We start from the raw sequence: 13,945 nt of genomic DNA on the forward strand, positions 1-13,945 counted from the left end.
GCACCAAAGATAGGCAGCAGCATCCCAACTCCCTTTCACATTGTAGATTTATAAAAGAAGAGAGCTCCTAATTCCCTGTAACCCTGTACTTTTTGGATTCCTCATTTTTTTTCACAAAAATTCTTAAAGTATTATTTCACACAGTCTTAAATTTCTCTGACATTTTTGGGGAGATCTCACTGCAGAGTTCTGCCCTACCTATTTAAGGACTTTCTTATTTTTCTGTATATATTGTTTTTTGTCTTGTTCACTTTTTATTCACTGCCTTTACCCAAGGAGACTGTCTGAGGTATGATTTTATCTATATCTTTCTGGTAATGGATGTCCACCTAAACATTTTAAATTATTTGGGTTTTGTCTTCACTTAAGTCTGTCCAGCAACCCAACCAGCAAAAGGAAATTTTCTTCAAAGCAGATCCAGATTTCATTCTTCAAAGCCTTCATATGTTATTATGACATTAGGATTTGAAGGCATTCCAGTTTTATTTCGGTCTTATTTTGAGAAAGAGAAGGCATATGGAAGTGATTTAAGGTCACTCTTCTATAAAACAAAGGATAGAAGAAATAAATACATCTTTTCCTCTGTGTCTAATCTAATTTGTAATGAAAGCTCCAGTGAGCTGTAATCTACCGTTCTATCAGCCATAGTGAAAAAGTGGCCAAAAAGTTTTTTAAAAAGCACTTAGGTATGTGCGTGTATAAATATATCTATACATAAGTACCCGTGTAGATATATATGTACACATATGTGTTTGTGTTTCAGAAATCTTGCTTTTAACTTTTACCTCTTTCTCAGAAGAAAAAATGTTGAGTAGTTCTCCTTTCTTTCTGTGATTTTGATGAGGTGAAGAGTTCTATTCCACATTTCCCAGTAAGTTACCAAAAGAAAAGTTAGTTCAGGTGTTTGTGTAGATTACGTGCAAAGGATGTGAATGGAGGAAGCTGAGATCACTTAGATTTTAACCTGTAAAATGCCCTAGCAAAAATGGGATTGTAACATTGTATACCAAATCCGGAATGACCCTCTATTTCTGTTTCTGCCAGCCATTTCACTTCATTCACCATATTTGATATGTAATTTCCTTCTATTTATGTGAGGCATGGTAAAGAGAATTCATTTTTCAAAGCTTTTCTGTCCAATTGGATTATTTTTATGTATTTATTTATTTATTTTTGCATTGTAGTAATGTACATTTGACAAAAACATGGCCTGAAACCTGAATATCAGCAACAGATACGTTTTGTCAAAAATAGTCTCACAAAGAAACATTAACAGACTTCTTATGGATAAGGCAGTGTTTGGCCAGTAATAATTGTGAAAGCTGTATTATTCATGGTTAGCTTTACGTTAGAAAAAAAAATACTTCATTCTTAGTTAGCCAACAATTTTTTTATGGAGCTTTCATTTTCCAAACAGTGATCTGTATCTGAAATCAAATTCTGCTTCTTCAATGAACCTTATCAAATATTTCCCACTCATACACATGTGAAATGTCAATTTGTTACCCTCCAGAGCTTTGTTATAGAGCAAAATGGTAACACTGGACAATAGGAATGACTGGGCACCCAAAATAATACAATCAATTTTATCTATCTGAGCTTTCTCTTATGTTTTTGAGGGTTGGTTGTTTTTTGGTTTTTTGGTTGTTTTTTTTTTGTTTGTTTGTTCTATTTTGTTTTTGGCATGCTTCAAGTGCAGGCTTTCTCAAAGTAAGGAGATCACTACAAAGTGATCAAAATTAATTGTGGCTATCCTAAGACAAAGCATCCTTCTGAAGAAAAGAAAACCTAATTTCAAACCATTCACTCAAAGCCCCTTGGTTGAAGTGCCAACAGGTTGTCTAGCAGTTTTACTGGTGGTGAATCCAGACATGCAAATCCTTTGTGATTTAAAGGCCAAAACCTCTGGAGGAGTGCTTTAAATAAAAAGAAATTATTGTGCTAAAAATCTCACTAAACAGCACACAAAGTTGTCTTGCTTCAAAGTAGTTCAAATGTGTCACTGGTGGAAATCTAGCTATGGCAAACCAAATTTAACCCGCATTTTAAAGTATTTCCTGGAGTCTCACTTGTTAACCATCTCTGAACTCCATGTGGCTGTACCTGGATCACAACTGGTTTAGAGCTATTTTAATTCAACTGTGGTGTAAATATGTCTGTGGTTTGTAAAAGATTTTCTGAAATGATATAAAACTACCAGGCCAGAAGCAATATCTGAGAATCAGGTGTTCCTTTTATCTTTCAGAATCTCCATCAAGAACTTGAGACAAAATTTTATGAAGACACATTTGACTGGGATCAAGTACGAAACAATGATGCAGCAGGACTGCTTAAAATGTTTATAAGAGAACTCCCAAGTCCACTATTCACTGTGGAATATCTGCCTGCTTTTATCACCTTAGTGGAAAGTAGGTAAAAAAAAAAAAGGAGCTCATATAAACTGAAGTAGAAAGACAAAAATCCTACTGCCTCACCTAAGCATTTAATTTGTCTGCATGGTTTCCTTTTTAAAGAGAAAAAAATATGCAGATAATGATACCTATAGTACTGTGTGAGTGACACAACTGTTGAACATGAGATTGAAACCTGTGAGCAAACAATGATTGAGCAATGTCTTTTATATGCAATCTAATAGACACAAAATACAGATTTCACGAATGAAATTTTCTGCAAGGTAAGATCAAGTCACTTCCTTTTGTTTAATATACTATTAACTCCATTTTACTTTTCTTGAAGTTTATGCAGAGGTCAGAATATTCATACAAGATGAATATGATCACAAATGACCTCAGGCAACCTCATTTTGTTTCCAGCATACACACCCTGAAAATACACTCTGTGACATTTACAGTACATTTTGCTCATTTCTCTTCCAGGAAGAATGCAGTAGTACCTTGCAATACCTATTCATTGTACTGTAAATTCACTTGAGCAAGGACAGTATGAGAGTATCAGTCAGGATAGTGAATTTATTAGGCAAATTAGTGAAGCAAATTCTGAACTTTTATATAAGATTGCAGCCAAATTTTCTTTGTCTCCATTGAGGTAGTTTTAAAGGTCACAGAGAGGTGATGATCCCTTGCTGCAACCTTAACATACCTGAGTAGCCTTCTTATGAGTCCCAGAGTGCATGCAGTAAAGAGCATTTTCTCTCTATTTTGCTATTAGAAAATGCAGAGAAACAGGAAGTATCTGAACAAAATAGAGTTACTGTATTCCCTCTGACAATATCAACATGACACTTATTTTTCCCACAGCCTCATTCATCCGCCTAGAATGGAAGTAAAGGATAGATTTAGTATGCATCGTCTCCATCCCAGCTCTAGTGGACACTGCACTGGATGAATATATACCAACTGTTGAAAATATGATAGGATTTTGTAACAAGCATTCACTTAAAAATATTAATATGAAAAAATTCTGAAAATAAATATCCATTTCCACTTGAAAGAGCAGAAGAGCTTCATCCATGTACAACACATTTTGACTAGGACGTCAGAGAGAAACTGACTAACACTGAAAAATATTGGCTATTTTTTGTTTAGAAAGAGTTTTATATAGTCTTTGTCTCCCTCTCTGTCAAAGATCCAGGATGATGAAGAGGAAAAAAAAACACTGTGCTGATTTTACATTTTAGAAAGAAATCAGTTCTAATTACTAGCTAAACATGCTAGTCTGAACTGGCCAGCGGCTGCTGTGTATCTAGAAAGTCTGGGCAACTAGGTTTTTAGAACAAAGTGATTGTAAATGAGATTTCAAAATTATTAATTATTCATGTTCTTAGAAATCCCCAAGATCAAGTTACAGCTTCAAGCTTTGCATCTGTTGATCATGCTTCTGCCTGAAGCCAACAGGGACACAGCTAAGGTGAGTCTGTTGTTTGCTATCACCTACCATCTGTGGTGTCTATGACTTTTAAATGAGAGACACTTTTTTTTCTTAACAGTCAGTGTTTAGATGCTGCACTATGAAAGCTCTCATCTGTGTTTCTTATAATTTCCTTGAAGAGCCGTTCCTATTCCCTGGCTGGAATTTCCTTTACAAGACATTAGAAACAGTTACTGAAAGGGTCTAATTCCTTGTGTTAGCTCCCAGATACCATTTATTCTGAAGCTTTCAAAAGAAGATACTTGGATAGTTAGGATGAAGAAAATTCAGTTCCTGAGGTTTTTGTATAACTGAAATTCTCTGGGCTGAAACCAAAAGAGAAGCAGCCCCCCCAGGAACTCATCTGGGGCACCCCAAGGGCTGAAAGACTTCCAGTTCACTGAACTAGACTGTAGGAGCTAGTCCAAAGTAAAACTCCCTGAAATGTATATCTACAGCATGGATATCAGGGACTCAGCCTCAGCTGTTTTGCTTCACAGTACCCACATCCATTTACCATTCACACTTAGAATCACAGAGGCTACAAGCATTTTGGGTTCTTTGCAGCTCCCAGATCTACTTGGAGCTGTGTCCTGACCCTAAGAGATTCTGTTTGGATCTTTGGATTTGTTCCCACTTAAAAAAAAAAAAAATCTGGGTGGATTTGCTGCCTGGGAACCATGGATGTTCCCTCAGGTCTTCTGCTTATCAAGAGTCTGGAGGTCCCCAGTTCCAGAAGATCTCTCATTGGCCAGTTTGGATATAGATTTATGAAACTAGATACCTTCTTTGTCAGTAGTAATGAATGCATATAGGACATGAATAATAATTCAATTTAAAGTGCTTGAAGATCTTTTAAGTCCACTGTGAACAATGAGGATTATTTCTTATACCAAAGTATGGAGAAGTATATATAAAACATGCTAGGAGATTAGCTTTAATTATTACTAGACTTTTAAGCAAAAATAGAAATGATTATAGAAATGAAGTAGTGTCTCTTCTTGCAAACTATGATAATCGTAGTTATATATTTTCTTACAAAACAAATGATAATTTAGACATTTCTCCAGCATATTTTCTGTTTTGTAGTTATTTAGTATGTAAAAATGTTTCAATTGAAACATTGGGGTACAAAGATAATGGTTTTAATGGTGTTTCAAAAGGACTCATTGGCAGACCCCAATTCTAACCACAAATGCAATCCATCCTATTTAGTCAGTCATGTAAAATTCTGAATAAATTGCCCAAAAGTGAAACATTTCCTTTCATTCTTTACCCAGAGAGTGGTGAGGTACTGGAACAGGCTGCCCAGAGAGGTTGTGGATGCCCGTCCTTGGAGGTGTTCAGGGCCAGGTTGGATGGGGCTTGCCTGGGCAGCCTGGTTTAGCATTAAACGTGGAGGCTGGTGGCCCTGCATGTGGCAGGGAGGTTGGAGGTTCATGATCCTTGAGGTCCCTTCCAACCCTGGCCATTCTGTGATTCTGTCATGCATGGGTAAAAGTGGCATTAAAGAACAACCACAAAGCATTTCTTTCTTTCATTATCCCAGAACAAAAGTCTGAGGATTACTGGCAGAAATACCTCAGATTGTATCACATATAGCACTGGTGTATACATGAGGAGAGGCCCATCACCCTGATGATTGAATCCTAAGAGCCTTGACCAGATACATCGAAAATGACACCTTGAAATCTGTGAAGGAATTAGATATTTCCTTGCAATAATGCTATATCTTTCCTGTATTACAGAGTTCCGAGTCTTGCTGCAGACACACTACTTGACTTTCATTGGTTTTGATATGTGCCTAAGTGGCACAGAATTTATTATAGTGTATTTTAATGAACTGTATGTCTGTGGTTGATGGGTGGCTGTGCCAGCAAATATCACAGTAATTCAAATTGTAATGCAAAATCTCCTAAATTTCACCTCCAAGTGCAAGCATGGCAGCTTTGTCATGTGTTTGAAAATACTGCAATTAGGTAAAATATTTTGTGAGACTGAGCATAATAACTGCTATTTTTCCAGGCTTTCCTTCAGTTCCTGAAGAAGGTGGTTGCTAATGAAGGAAAAAATAAAATGAATTTGTGGAATGTTTCTATGATTGTTGCACCAAACCTCTTCATCTACAAAGGGAAACGTGCAAACCAACAAGAAATGCAAGCAGCTGCCACCACTGCACACATTGTGCGGCTTTTAATTCGGTACCAGGATATCCTGTGGACAGTAAGTAATACTGTAATGCTGGTTCCCTCTTTATGGCTCCAGTATGGGAAAGGATTTTGCTACGCATCTAAATGTGTAGAAATCAGAGTGAACTGGCCTTCCTAGAAGAAATTTAGCTGTTCTTTAGGAACTAGCTGAAGTCTCACATACTTGGAATGAAATAAAGTGGCAGATGCCTCTGGAAGATTCACCTTACCTAAGGCGTGCTCTTTATCATAAATTACCCTCAAGAGGTACTTATCCAACACCAATATTTATATTTATAAATACATATATTTTTTGTTGGACTTGATGATCTTTAAGCTCTTTTCCAACCTGAGCAATTCTATGATTCTATAGGAAAATGTGTAAGAGTAAGATCTCATCTAGATGCCTAGGTGAGACTTGAAAGAAATGAGACTAAGAAGACTTCTTAAAGTCTAGTCCATAATAACATGGGCCAAAAGTACATACTACTTGCTGTCTTCCGAAAGTTGGCACAGTACTGACACACTCAACTCTTTTCTGCATGCCAGAATCTTTGAGGATTATAAAAACAGCCAATTAATAAAGTTCCTCCAACGGCATATATAGCTAAAAAATTGATATGATATGAAAGATAACTAGTTTCACTGAAGGTGTATTGTTAGAGAGAGCTGCTAATTCTACGTATTTTTCTGGGAACAGAGCTTCTGATGAATTCCAATTGGCAAACTTTTAAAAACCAAACACAGTTTTAGGAGGGGGAAAAATCTACTGCCTATTCTCAGCTTTGGTTTTCTCCCTTTAGGTTCCATCCTTTCTGATTTCCCAGGTGAGGAAAATGAATGAGGCAGCAATAAACAACAGCAAGAGGCAGCTGATGTTTGACAAAGGAGTGAGAAAACTTCTAAGGAGAAAGACCATGGAGAGAGAAAGACCTGAAAGACCAGAGGTATGATAGCAGTATAACATCTTCAAATGGCAGCCTTAATTAATGTTCCTCCTCTCCTATCTCATAAAAGCATCTGGGAAGTGGGGAGGAAATTCCTATAGACGTGTATAAAGCTATTGCTTCTTTAAATATTTCCTCAAATTTTATTTCTATTTTAAGTGCCCTCACCCACAGTTAGTGAGACCAATGTCAGACCTTCATTCTAGTTTTCTCCTTAACTCTGCTCAGTCTGCCATACAAGCCATCTTCTAACCCTTTTTAAGTGGTTGACCTAAGTTTGCTTATTGCATCTCATTTACCATAGAGGCTTCTTCCTCACAGCAGTGACTGTCAACATGATTTACTTGTGCAGTCCTTCATACAGCAAGGAACTTGCTCTCAAGTAATTATGGTTCATGTAGAATAATTCTTCAACTGTATTTAAATCGAATACATTTTAGCAGGGAAAAGCAGTATGAGTGAATGTGTTTAGAACAGTGGCTTTAATATAAATCTTTAAAACAGAAAATCCCTTGACTCTGCAGTCAGACAGCAGCTTGTGTATTTTCCTATAGAAAATAAGCTTATTTGGGAGCTGTCTTAAGAGACGTGCTTCTTAGTCTAATATTTTGATAAGACAAAGCATGGAGGACTGACAGAAAAAGTGATGCCGGCAGAAAGGTTTATAGGAGCCTAAGCTATAAACTGTTACACACACATGTTGTTTTTATACCTGTTTTATAAGAAGATGATCATACATGGACTGTACTTTATGGCAATAATCTGCAGGTGTTCTAAAAGTACATGGATCTGTGGCTGGGTAGAAGGATAGTCCATATTAGGAGTAGATACACTCACCCATGCCCCAGTCCCAAACGCTCAATAATTTTCTCCTTGCAAATTTTGGTTTTATAGTTCTGCACTAACTTCCTAAGCAGAAAGAGAATAGTTTCCCTAACACAGGCACCAAAACTGGTTCTAAATTCTAAGCATCTGACAAAGTAGTTGGCCTCAGGTCTTTGTTGGTGCTCACCACAGTCAGTGGTGAGAGAGGGACACAGTGGAGGATTTTCAGATCTCTAAATCCAGCTCAGGCTTAGGAAAGTCTGATATAAAGATCTTCTGGACGTCTTAAAGCCACCAGCTTTTCTCCATTGACTGCATATGGAGTTTAATTTGATGAATGCTACTTGAATAGACAGTACCTGAGACGAACATACAGGTTAGGTGTAACATATGAATCAGGCAACACAGCAACTTGTGCACACAGAAAACCTTTATGTCTTTTCATGGTCATTTGAAAGAATGGAGATTGGTGAATTAGAAGAGTAATCAAGGGACTATTAGAGGTGCCTATAGATATTGAAGAATAGGGTGGAAGAAAGAAAGAAGGAAAAACAGAGTAGGAAGTAGTGATTATAAGAAACAGCAAGAAATAAAGAAACCTAACACAGAAAAAAGATAAACTGCAGAAGAAAATGTCTGAGTAAAATGGAAAAAGATATGTTATGAGTGGTGTATCCATGCTAAATCAACTTTTTGAAGAACTCATTTGCCAGCATTGACTGAAATTTACTTTGGGAAGGAAATATATTTATGACACAGATGCAGATGTAGGTATTTGTTTAAAATGTTGGTATAGGCTGCTCTGTGTCAAAAACTATCCTCAGTTTGGAGCAAGAACAGGAGAGCTTCTAAGGAGCATCCATTACTGCAGCCCTGAACGTTCAGAAACATAAGTCCATTGATCACAGTAATTGACTTTGCATCTAATAAAAAGGAAACTAACCATGTCAGGTAGCTGAATTATGAAAGGTAAATTGGAGGAAAACTCTGTTTGCATAACTGAGTTGAATTTGGAGAGCACTTAACACAAACCCTGGGTCTCAGATGTCCTAAATTACAGAGACTGGAGAGACAATTGTGCTCTCTCAGCTTGGTATTAACTGGATTAGGACTGGAATGCAAACCTTGCTAATTGATTTATCTGCCATTAATCATAGAAGAGTGCATAAACTTCATAGATGATTGTTTGAACTCTACACAAGGTCAAATTGCAAATTAACAGAAACCATATGCTACTTCAATATTTTACTGTACATAAACTTTGATTTAGCTGAAGTTCTAGAATGGGGAAAAACTGTGGTTTTTTCATGCCTAAGAGAATTCCGTCTTCAAATGGAAGTGCAGGCAGTCCTAAATACATTTTTAGGTATTTTTAATTAAGCTGTTAGCCCACTGCCAGTGTTAACAGAACAACTTTAAAAAATCTCAGATAACAACTTGACTCAAAATATTATTGAAAATAACTACAATTAATGGGATTAAGTGATGCTTACTAAGTCATTTTTGTCTTTCTATTCTAGCTTACTATACTGTACCTATAAATGTACAATTGTATGTTTGTAAATGTATTTTTTTAAATAATTGAGTGAATCCCTGCCAGTGATTTTTGCAAGCAGTATCTAAAGAGTTGCAGAACTGCATCTGAATGGAGTTACAATAATATGTGCCTCAGAGTTACTCTACTAAATGTTGACTTTAGGGAGCTGTCACTTTTCCCCCATACCTGCAGTCTGACATACCAGAGGGGGTGATAAGAGTTTATGCACCACTGCATTCAAAAGTCTCTATGGCAATTCAACTCAACAGCCAAACAAAAGCAAAAGACATCCTGGCTCGATTCCACTGTGAAAACAGGTGGGTAAAATGGAACATTTTGTTTTTCCTGATAATAATGCCAGAACCATTAACGAATAGATTGTCCTCTTCTCAGGGATTCGTTGTGTTACAAGAATTCTTTTTAGAATCCAAAATCGCTAATTTATGGTTACATCAGTCAAAGAAATTTTAACCGTTGATTTTCTTCTTTATATTCTACTTAATAATTGGCTCTCACACAGAATTAGCCTGTCCTCTGTTATGATGCCACTACCAGAAACATACATTTTATAGGCATACCACTTAAAGAATACAAAATTGTCTTATATCTGCCCATAAAACATTCATGATGTTATTTATGTAGAGTGATAATTATTAACTGCTATGGGAAATGGCAAATTGCATTTGAAAGTCTTTCTTGCAGAGTTTTTTGACATTATTGCATTAATTCTGTTCTTTAAATAAACAATAGTGTAATAGAAAGCTTAGTTAACTCTGCATGGTAAAATACCTCTACAGCACATATATTCTGCTCGTTTGATTGAAGTCCTTGCTTTTGATAAGTAAGTTTGTGAGAAGAGGGAAAAAATATCAATTTCTGCTTAATATAAGTGGCAATTGATAGGCAGTAGCTATAACACACACACACACACACACACACACACACACAAAAAAAAAAACAAAAACCAAAAAAAAAAAAAAAACCACTTTTTTTTCTCTCCTAGCCGTGGATTGTCACAGAATGTGAGAAGCCAGATCCAAAGTTTACATGAAGTTGGAGGAAATATAGGTAGGTCTATTTGAAAATTTGACTCAGAATGTCCTTAGGCTTTTAAAACACTCCAGATCAGTGCTATTTTCACACAGCTGGTTTTCTCCTGCCCATCTGCAGGAAAGCTGATCCAAAGTCTCATAAAATTAATGTAACAATGCCTGCTGGCTGGAGAGGCACCCCGCGGATTGGGGTGACATGGTGGCAAGATCCCAGCAGGACCCCCCATGGCTGCTGCAGCCCTGCCAATCTCATCTGACCTTTCATTTACCTCTCTCGCACTCATAACTGAGCATTTTCCACAGTTAAGAGCTTCTTGGTCTTTCTCTTAAAAATACATTTTCCCCCTCTCACTGGTCTTTTCCTTTTTTCTCATTGTATTTAAATGTTAACTTCTTACAGATAAAAATACAGAATTGAGAATTCAACTTCTGCCTATATGGGTCTAATATATTTGTATTCATACATGTATGTTATTTATACTGTAAATTCCTCGCAGTAGTGAGTTGTTCTTCTTCGGTGTTGCATGCAGTGACATTTCTGTAATAACAACAGTGACTTGCCACATAGGTTCCTGGCCTAAAAAATGAAAAATAAATTTTAATTTTATATTGAACAGTCCTGACCCTGCCCTTTGTCTTTTCATACTGAAATTATGGATTCTCTCAGTCTTTAATCAGCTGTTTGATGAAGCTCAGTTCTTCTAGGTTCCCAGAATCACAGAACCATGGAATTGCAGTGGTTGGAAGGACCTCTGGAAATCACTGAACCAACCCCATGCTAAAGCAGTCCCCTACAGCAAGCCGTACAGGAACATGGCCAGGCAGATCTTGAATACTTCCAGGGAGAGAGATTCCACAACCTCTCTGGGCAGTTGTTCCAGTGCTCTGTCATTCTCACTGTAGTTTTTCATCATGTTCAAATGGAACTTCCTGTGTTCCAGTTTGTGCCCGTTTCCCTTTGGTCTGTCACTGAGCATCACAGTAAAAAAACCTGGCTCCATCCACTGAATATATCCCTTTAGGCATTTATAAGCACTGATAAAATCCCTCCTCAGCTTACTCTTTTCTGGACAGAACAGTCCCAGGTGTCTCAGCCTTTTCTCAGAAGGAGATGCTCCAGCCCCCTAAATCATCTCTGTGACCCTTTGCTAGCTTGAAATTATCTTGTCTTTCTTGAACTGAACAGCCCAGAACTGGACACAGTACTCCAGATGTGGCCTCAGCAGGGCAGAGCAAAGAGGGAGGATCACCACCCTTGACCTGTTGGCCACACTCTTAACACCCCAGGATACCATTGGTGTTCTTGGCCACAAAGGCACAGTGCTGGCTCACGGCCAACCCGTCATTCACCAGCACACCCAGTTCCTTTTCTGCAGAGCTCCTTTCCTTTCCATTTTAAGTCAGCCTCCAGTCTGAACTGATGCGTGCAGTTACTCCTCTCCAGGTATAGAACACTGATTTTGCCCTTGTTGAACCTCATAAGGTTCCTATGTGCCCAATCTACAACCTGTCATTTCTAAATAATCTCTGTAAAATTATTACAGAATGTATGCTACAGACTTATTCAAAAGCAGTCAAGAACCAAAGTCTTTATTATTGAAGATATGCTCATCCAGTGCTTCACCTGGTTATTGATTTGTTTTAGCTCACTAAACAGGATGGCCAAGAGATGTTAATGCAGAAGAGGATCATAAGACCTTTTGAAGCAACCTCAAGTATTCCTAAGATGCTCTTGCAGAAAAAGAAATCTGAACATTTAATTTATATGCCAGTTTAAAATGATTTTTATAATCCTAGATGTTCCAAGGTACCTTATAAAACTGATGATGCATTAATTCCTTTATGAAGTTTTACTTTATAAATCATTAGGACCCTAATGACATTTTAAGTAACTGGACAAAAATTTTACTATAATCCTTTGTGTCACAGCAGCATAACCTCACCAGTTAAATGGCTGCATCACCCAGCATAAATCCAATATAATACAACAAATCAACTTAACTCAAGTTTTTATTCCCTTATTATCCAATTAACAAGCACCAAATGCTTCTTTCTATGTGATAAGCAAATTGTGGGAAACACAGCAAAGACAATTCCTGTTTTCCTATGATTTTCCACCTGCTGAAACCCTCAATCTTCCAGACTTTGAAACTTTGTTGTAGTCTGCATTTATCTTGCAAGTTCCTATGTGGATAAGAACACACAGTTTGCAGAACAACATTTTGAGCATTTAAAAACAGAGCAGAAGCTAAGTCAGAGTTTTAATTCGAGCCCAGTAGCATTAACAGTGTTGTTAATGGTTATAGAGAAACTGTAATAATTTGTTTAACATTTGACTAAATGCCACATCCAGAACTCAGTAATGCAAAGCATCCTGCCTGTAAGTGGAAGTGAATTATGAATCACATCAAGTAAAATCACTGGCACATTTACCTAGGCTGCTCTCTGTAGCCAGGCAAGACACTAGCTGGGTACTCTAAATGCACTTTTTGCACAGTGGAGTTGCACTCAAGGATATTTTAACATAGCTCTATCCTATTCACCAAGTGCACTCAAAACATGATATGATTTGTGGCTTTCAATTTTTGTTTCAGGTCAGCATTGTTTGGATCCAGATGCATACATTTTAGATGTTTACCGTGCGAATCCTCAGGCAGAATGGGTGATAAAACCAAAAGCAAGCTGAAGCACAAGGCTGCAGCATACTGGACAAAGGCCAAATGGACAGCTGTGATGCTTGTCATTTGAAGAAGCTCTCGCCTCTTGTCAGTGATGAAAACAAAAATGCTAGCTACCTACAGGATATCATTCCTTTCTATCGTACTGCCCTACAGATGTTCATCATGTACTACTTTTGAAATTAAGAATGATCACTCCAGTTTCTGGACCATTCGAATGCTGCACATCAGTTATGCTTTCCTATGGATTGTGCTTGTGCTAGAGTTGGCCCAGGAGTTGAGGAGGACAGACCAAGGTACGGAGGCACAGAAAATAACCCATCGCATATGGAGTTCTTTGTTTCCTGACCTGACATTGGAATATGAATTCTGCGGGAGGAAATAATCCATTGGCATCCATGGATGCATGAAACACTACCGACCACAATGTACACAGAGGCATCACAAAGACATTCAAGGAGAAGTATCTGTCAAGCGCAAAACAGAGGATCTCAACCTGCAGCAGTGCCAAGAAGGAGCCACGTGACAATATCAAACATTTCTGCTGAAAGTCAACCTGTGCAGAGTGCGTTACTGCAGTATTTATATCTCTCAATCACTCCTCATCAGTACCTGGTGCTGGGGGAGGGAGGGAAGCAAGGGAAAGAACTACTGTGTAGACAGCTGTATACCGCTTTATGTATGCGCCACTGTATATATTATTATCAGTCTTCTGGAACCATGTGTCTGGATCTTGTTACTGTGTGCATTTGTAGCACCACAAACCATTTTCTCCGTCCTTCCCCTGTCTTACATGCAAGCTTCAGGAGATAAATGGTAGGTGAGAAGACATATTTTCTGGCTCCATCTT

The 13,945-nt window shown here is 37.6% G+C and overlaps 1 protein-coding gene across 1 annotated transcript in view; it reads left to right on the forward strand.

Annotated features, from left to right (window-relative positions):
- The window catches only part of ARHGAP28 (Rho GTPase activating protein 28), a gene marked incomplete at both ends in the record, with an annotated part of 70,890 nt that extends 57,787 nt beyond the window's left edge, over positions 1 to 13,103 (forward strand). Inside the window, 7 exons of the mRNA XM_079533691.1 lie at positions 2,246 to 2,408; positions 3,785 to 3,867; positions 5,893 to 6,090; positions 6,860 to 7,003; positions 9,558 to 9,682; positions 10,369 to 10,433; positions 13,012 to 13,103. Of these exons, the coding sequence (XP_079389817.1) occupies positions 2,246 to 2,408; positions 3,785 to 3,867; positions 5,893 to 6,090; positions 6,860 to 7,003; positions 9,558 to 9,682; positions 10,369 to 10,433; positions 13,012 to 13,103 (870 nt within the window). The remainder of the gene's footprint in view (positions 1 to 2,245; positions 2,409 to 3,784; positions 3,868 to 5,892; positions 6,091 to 6,859; positions 7,004 to 9,557; positions 9,683 to 10,368; positions 10,434 to 13,011) is intronic.
- Between the last annotated feature and the right edge of the window lie 842 nt (positions 13,104 to 13,945).

This window comes from Tetrao urogallus (assembly GCF_951394365.1).
Source record: "Tetrao urogallus genome assembly, chromosome: 3".
Lineage (NCBI taxonomy): Eukaryota > Metazoa > Chordata > Aves > Galliformes > Phasianidae > Tetrao > Tetrao urogallus.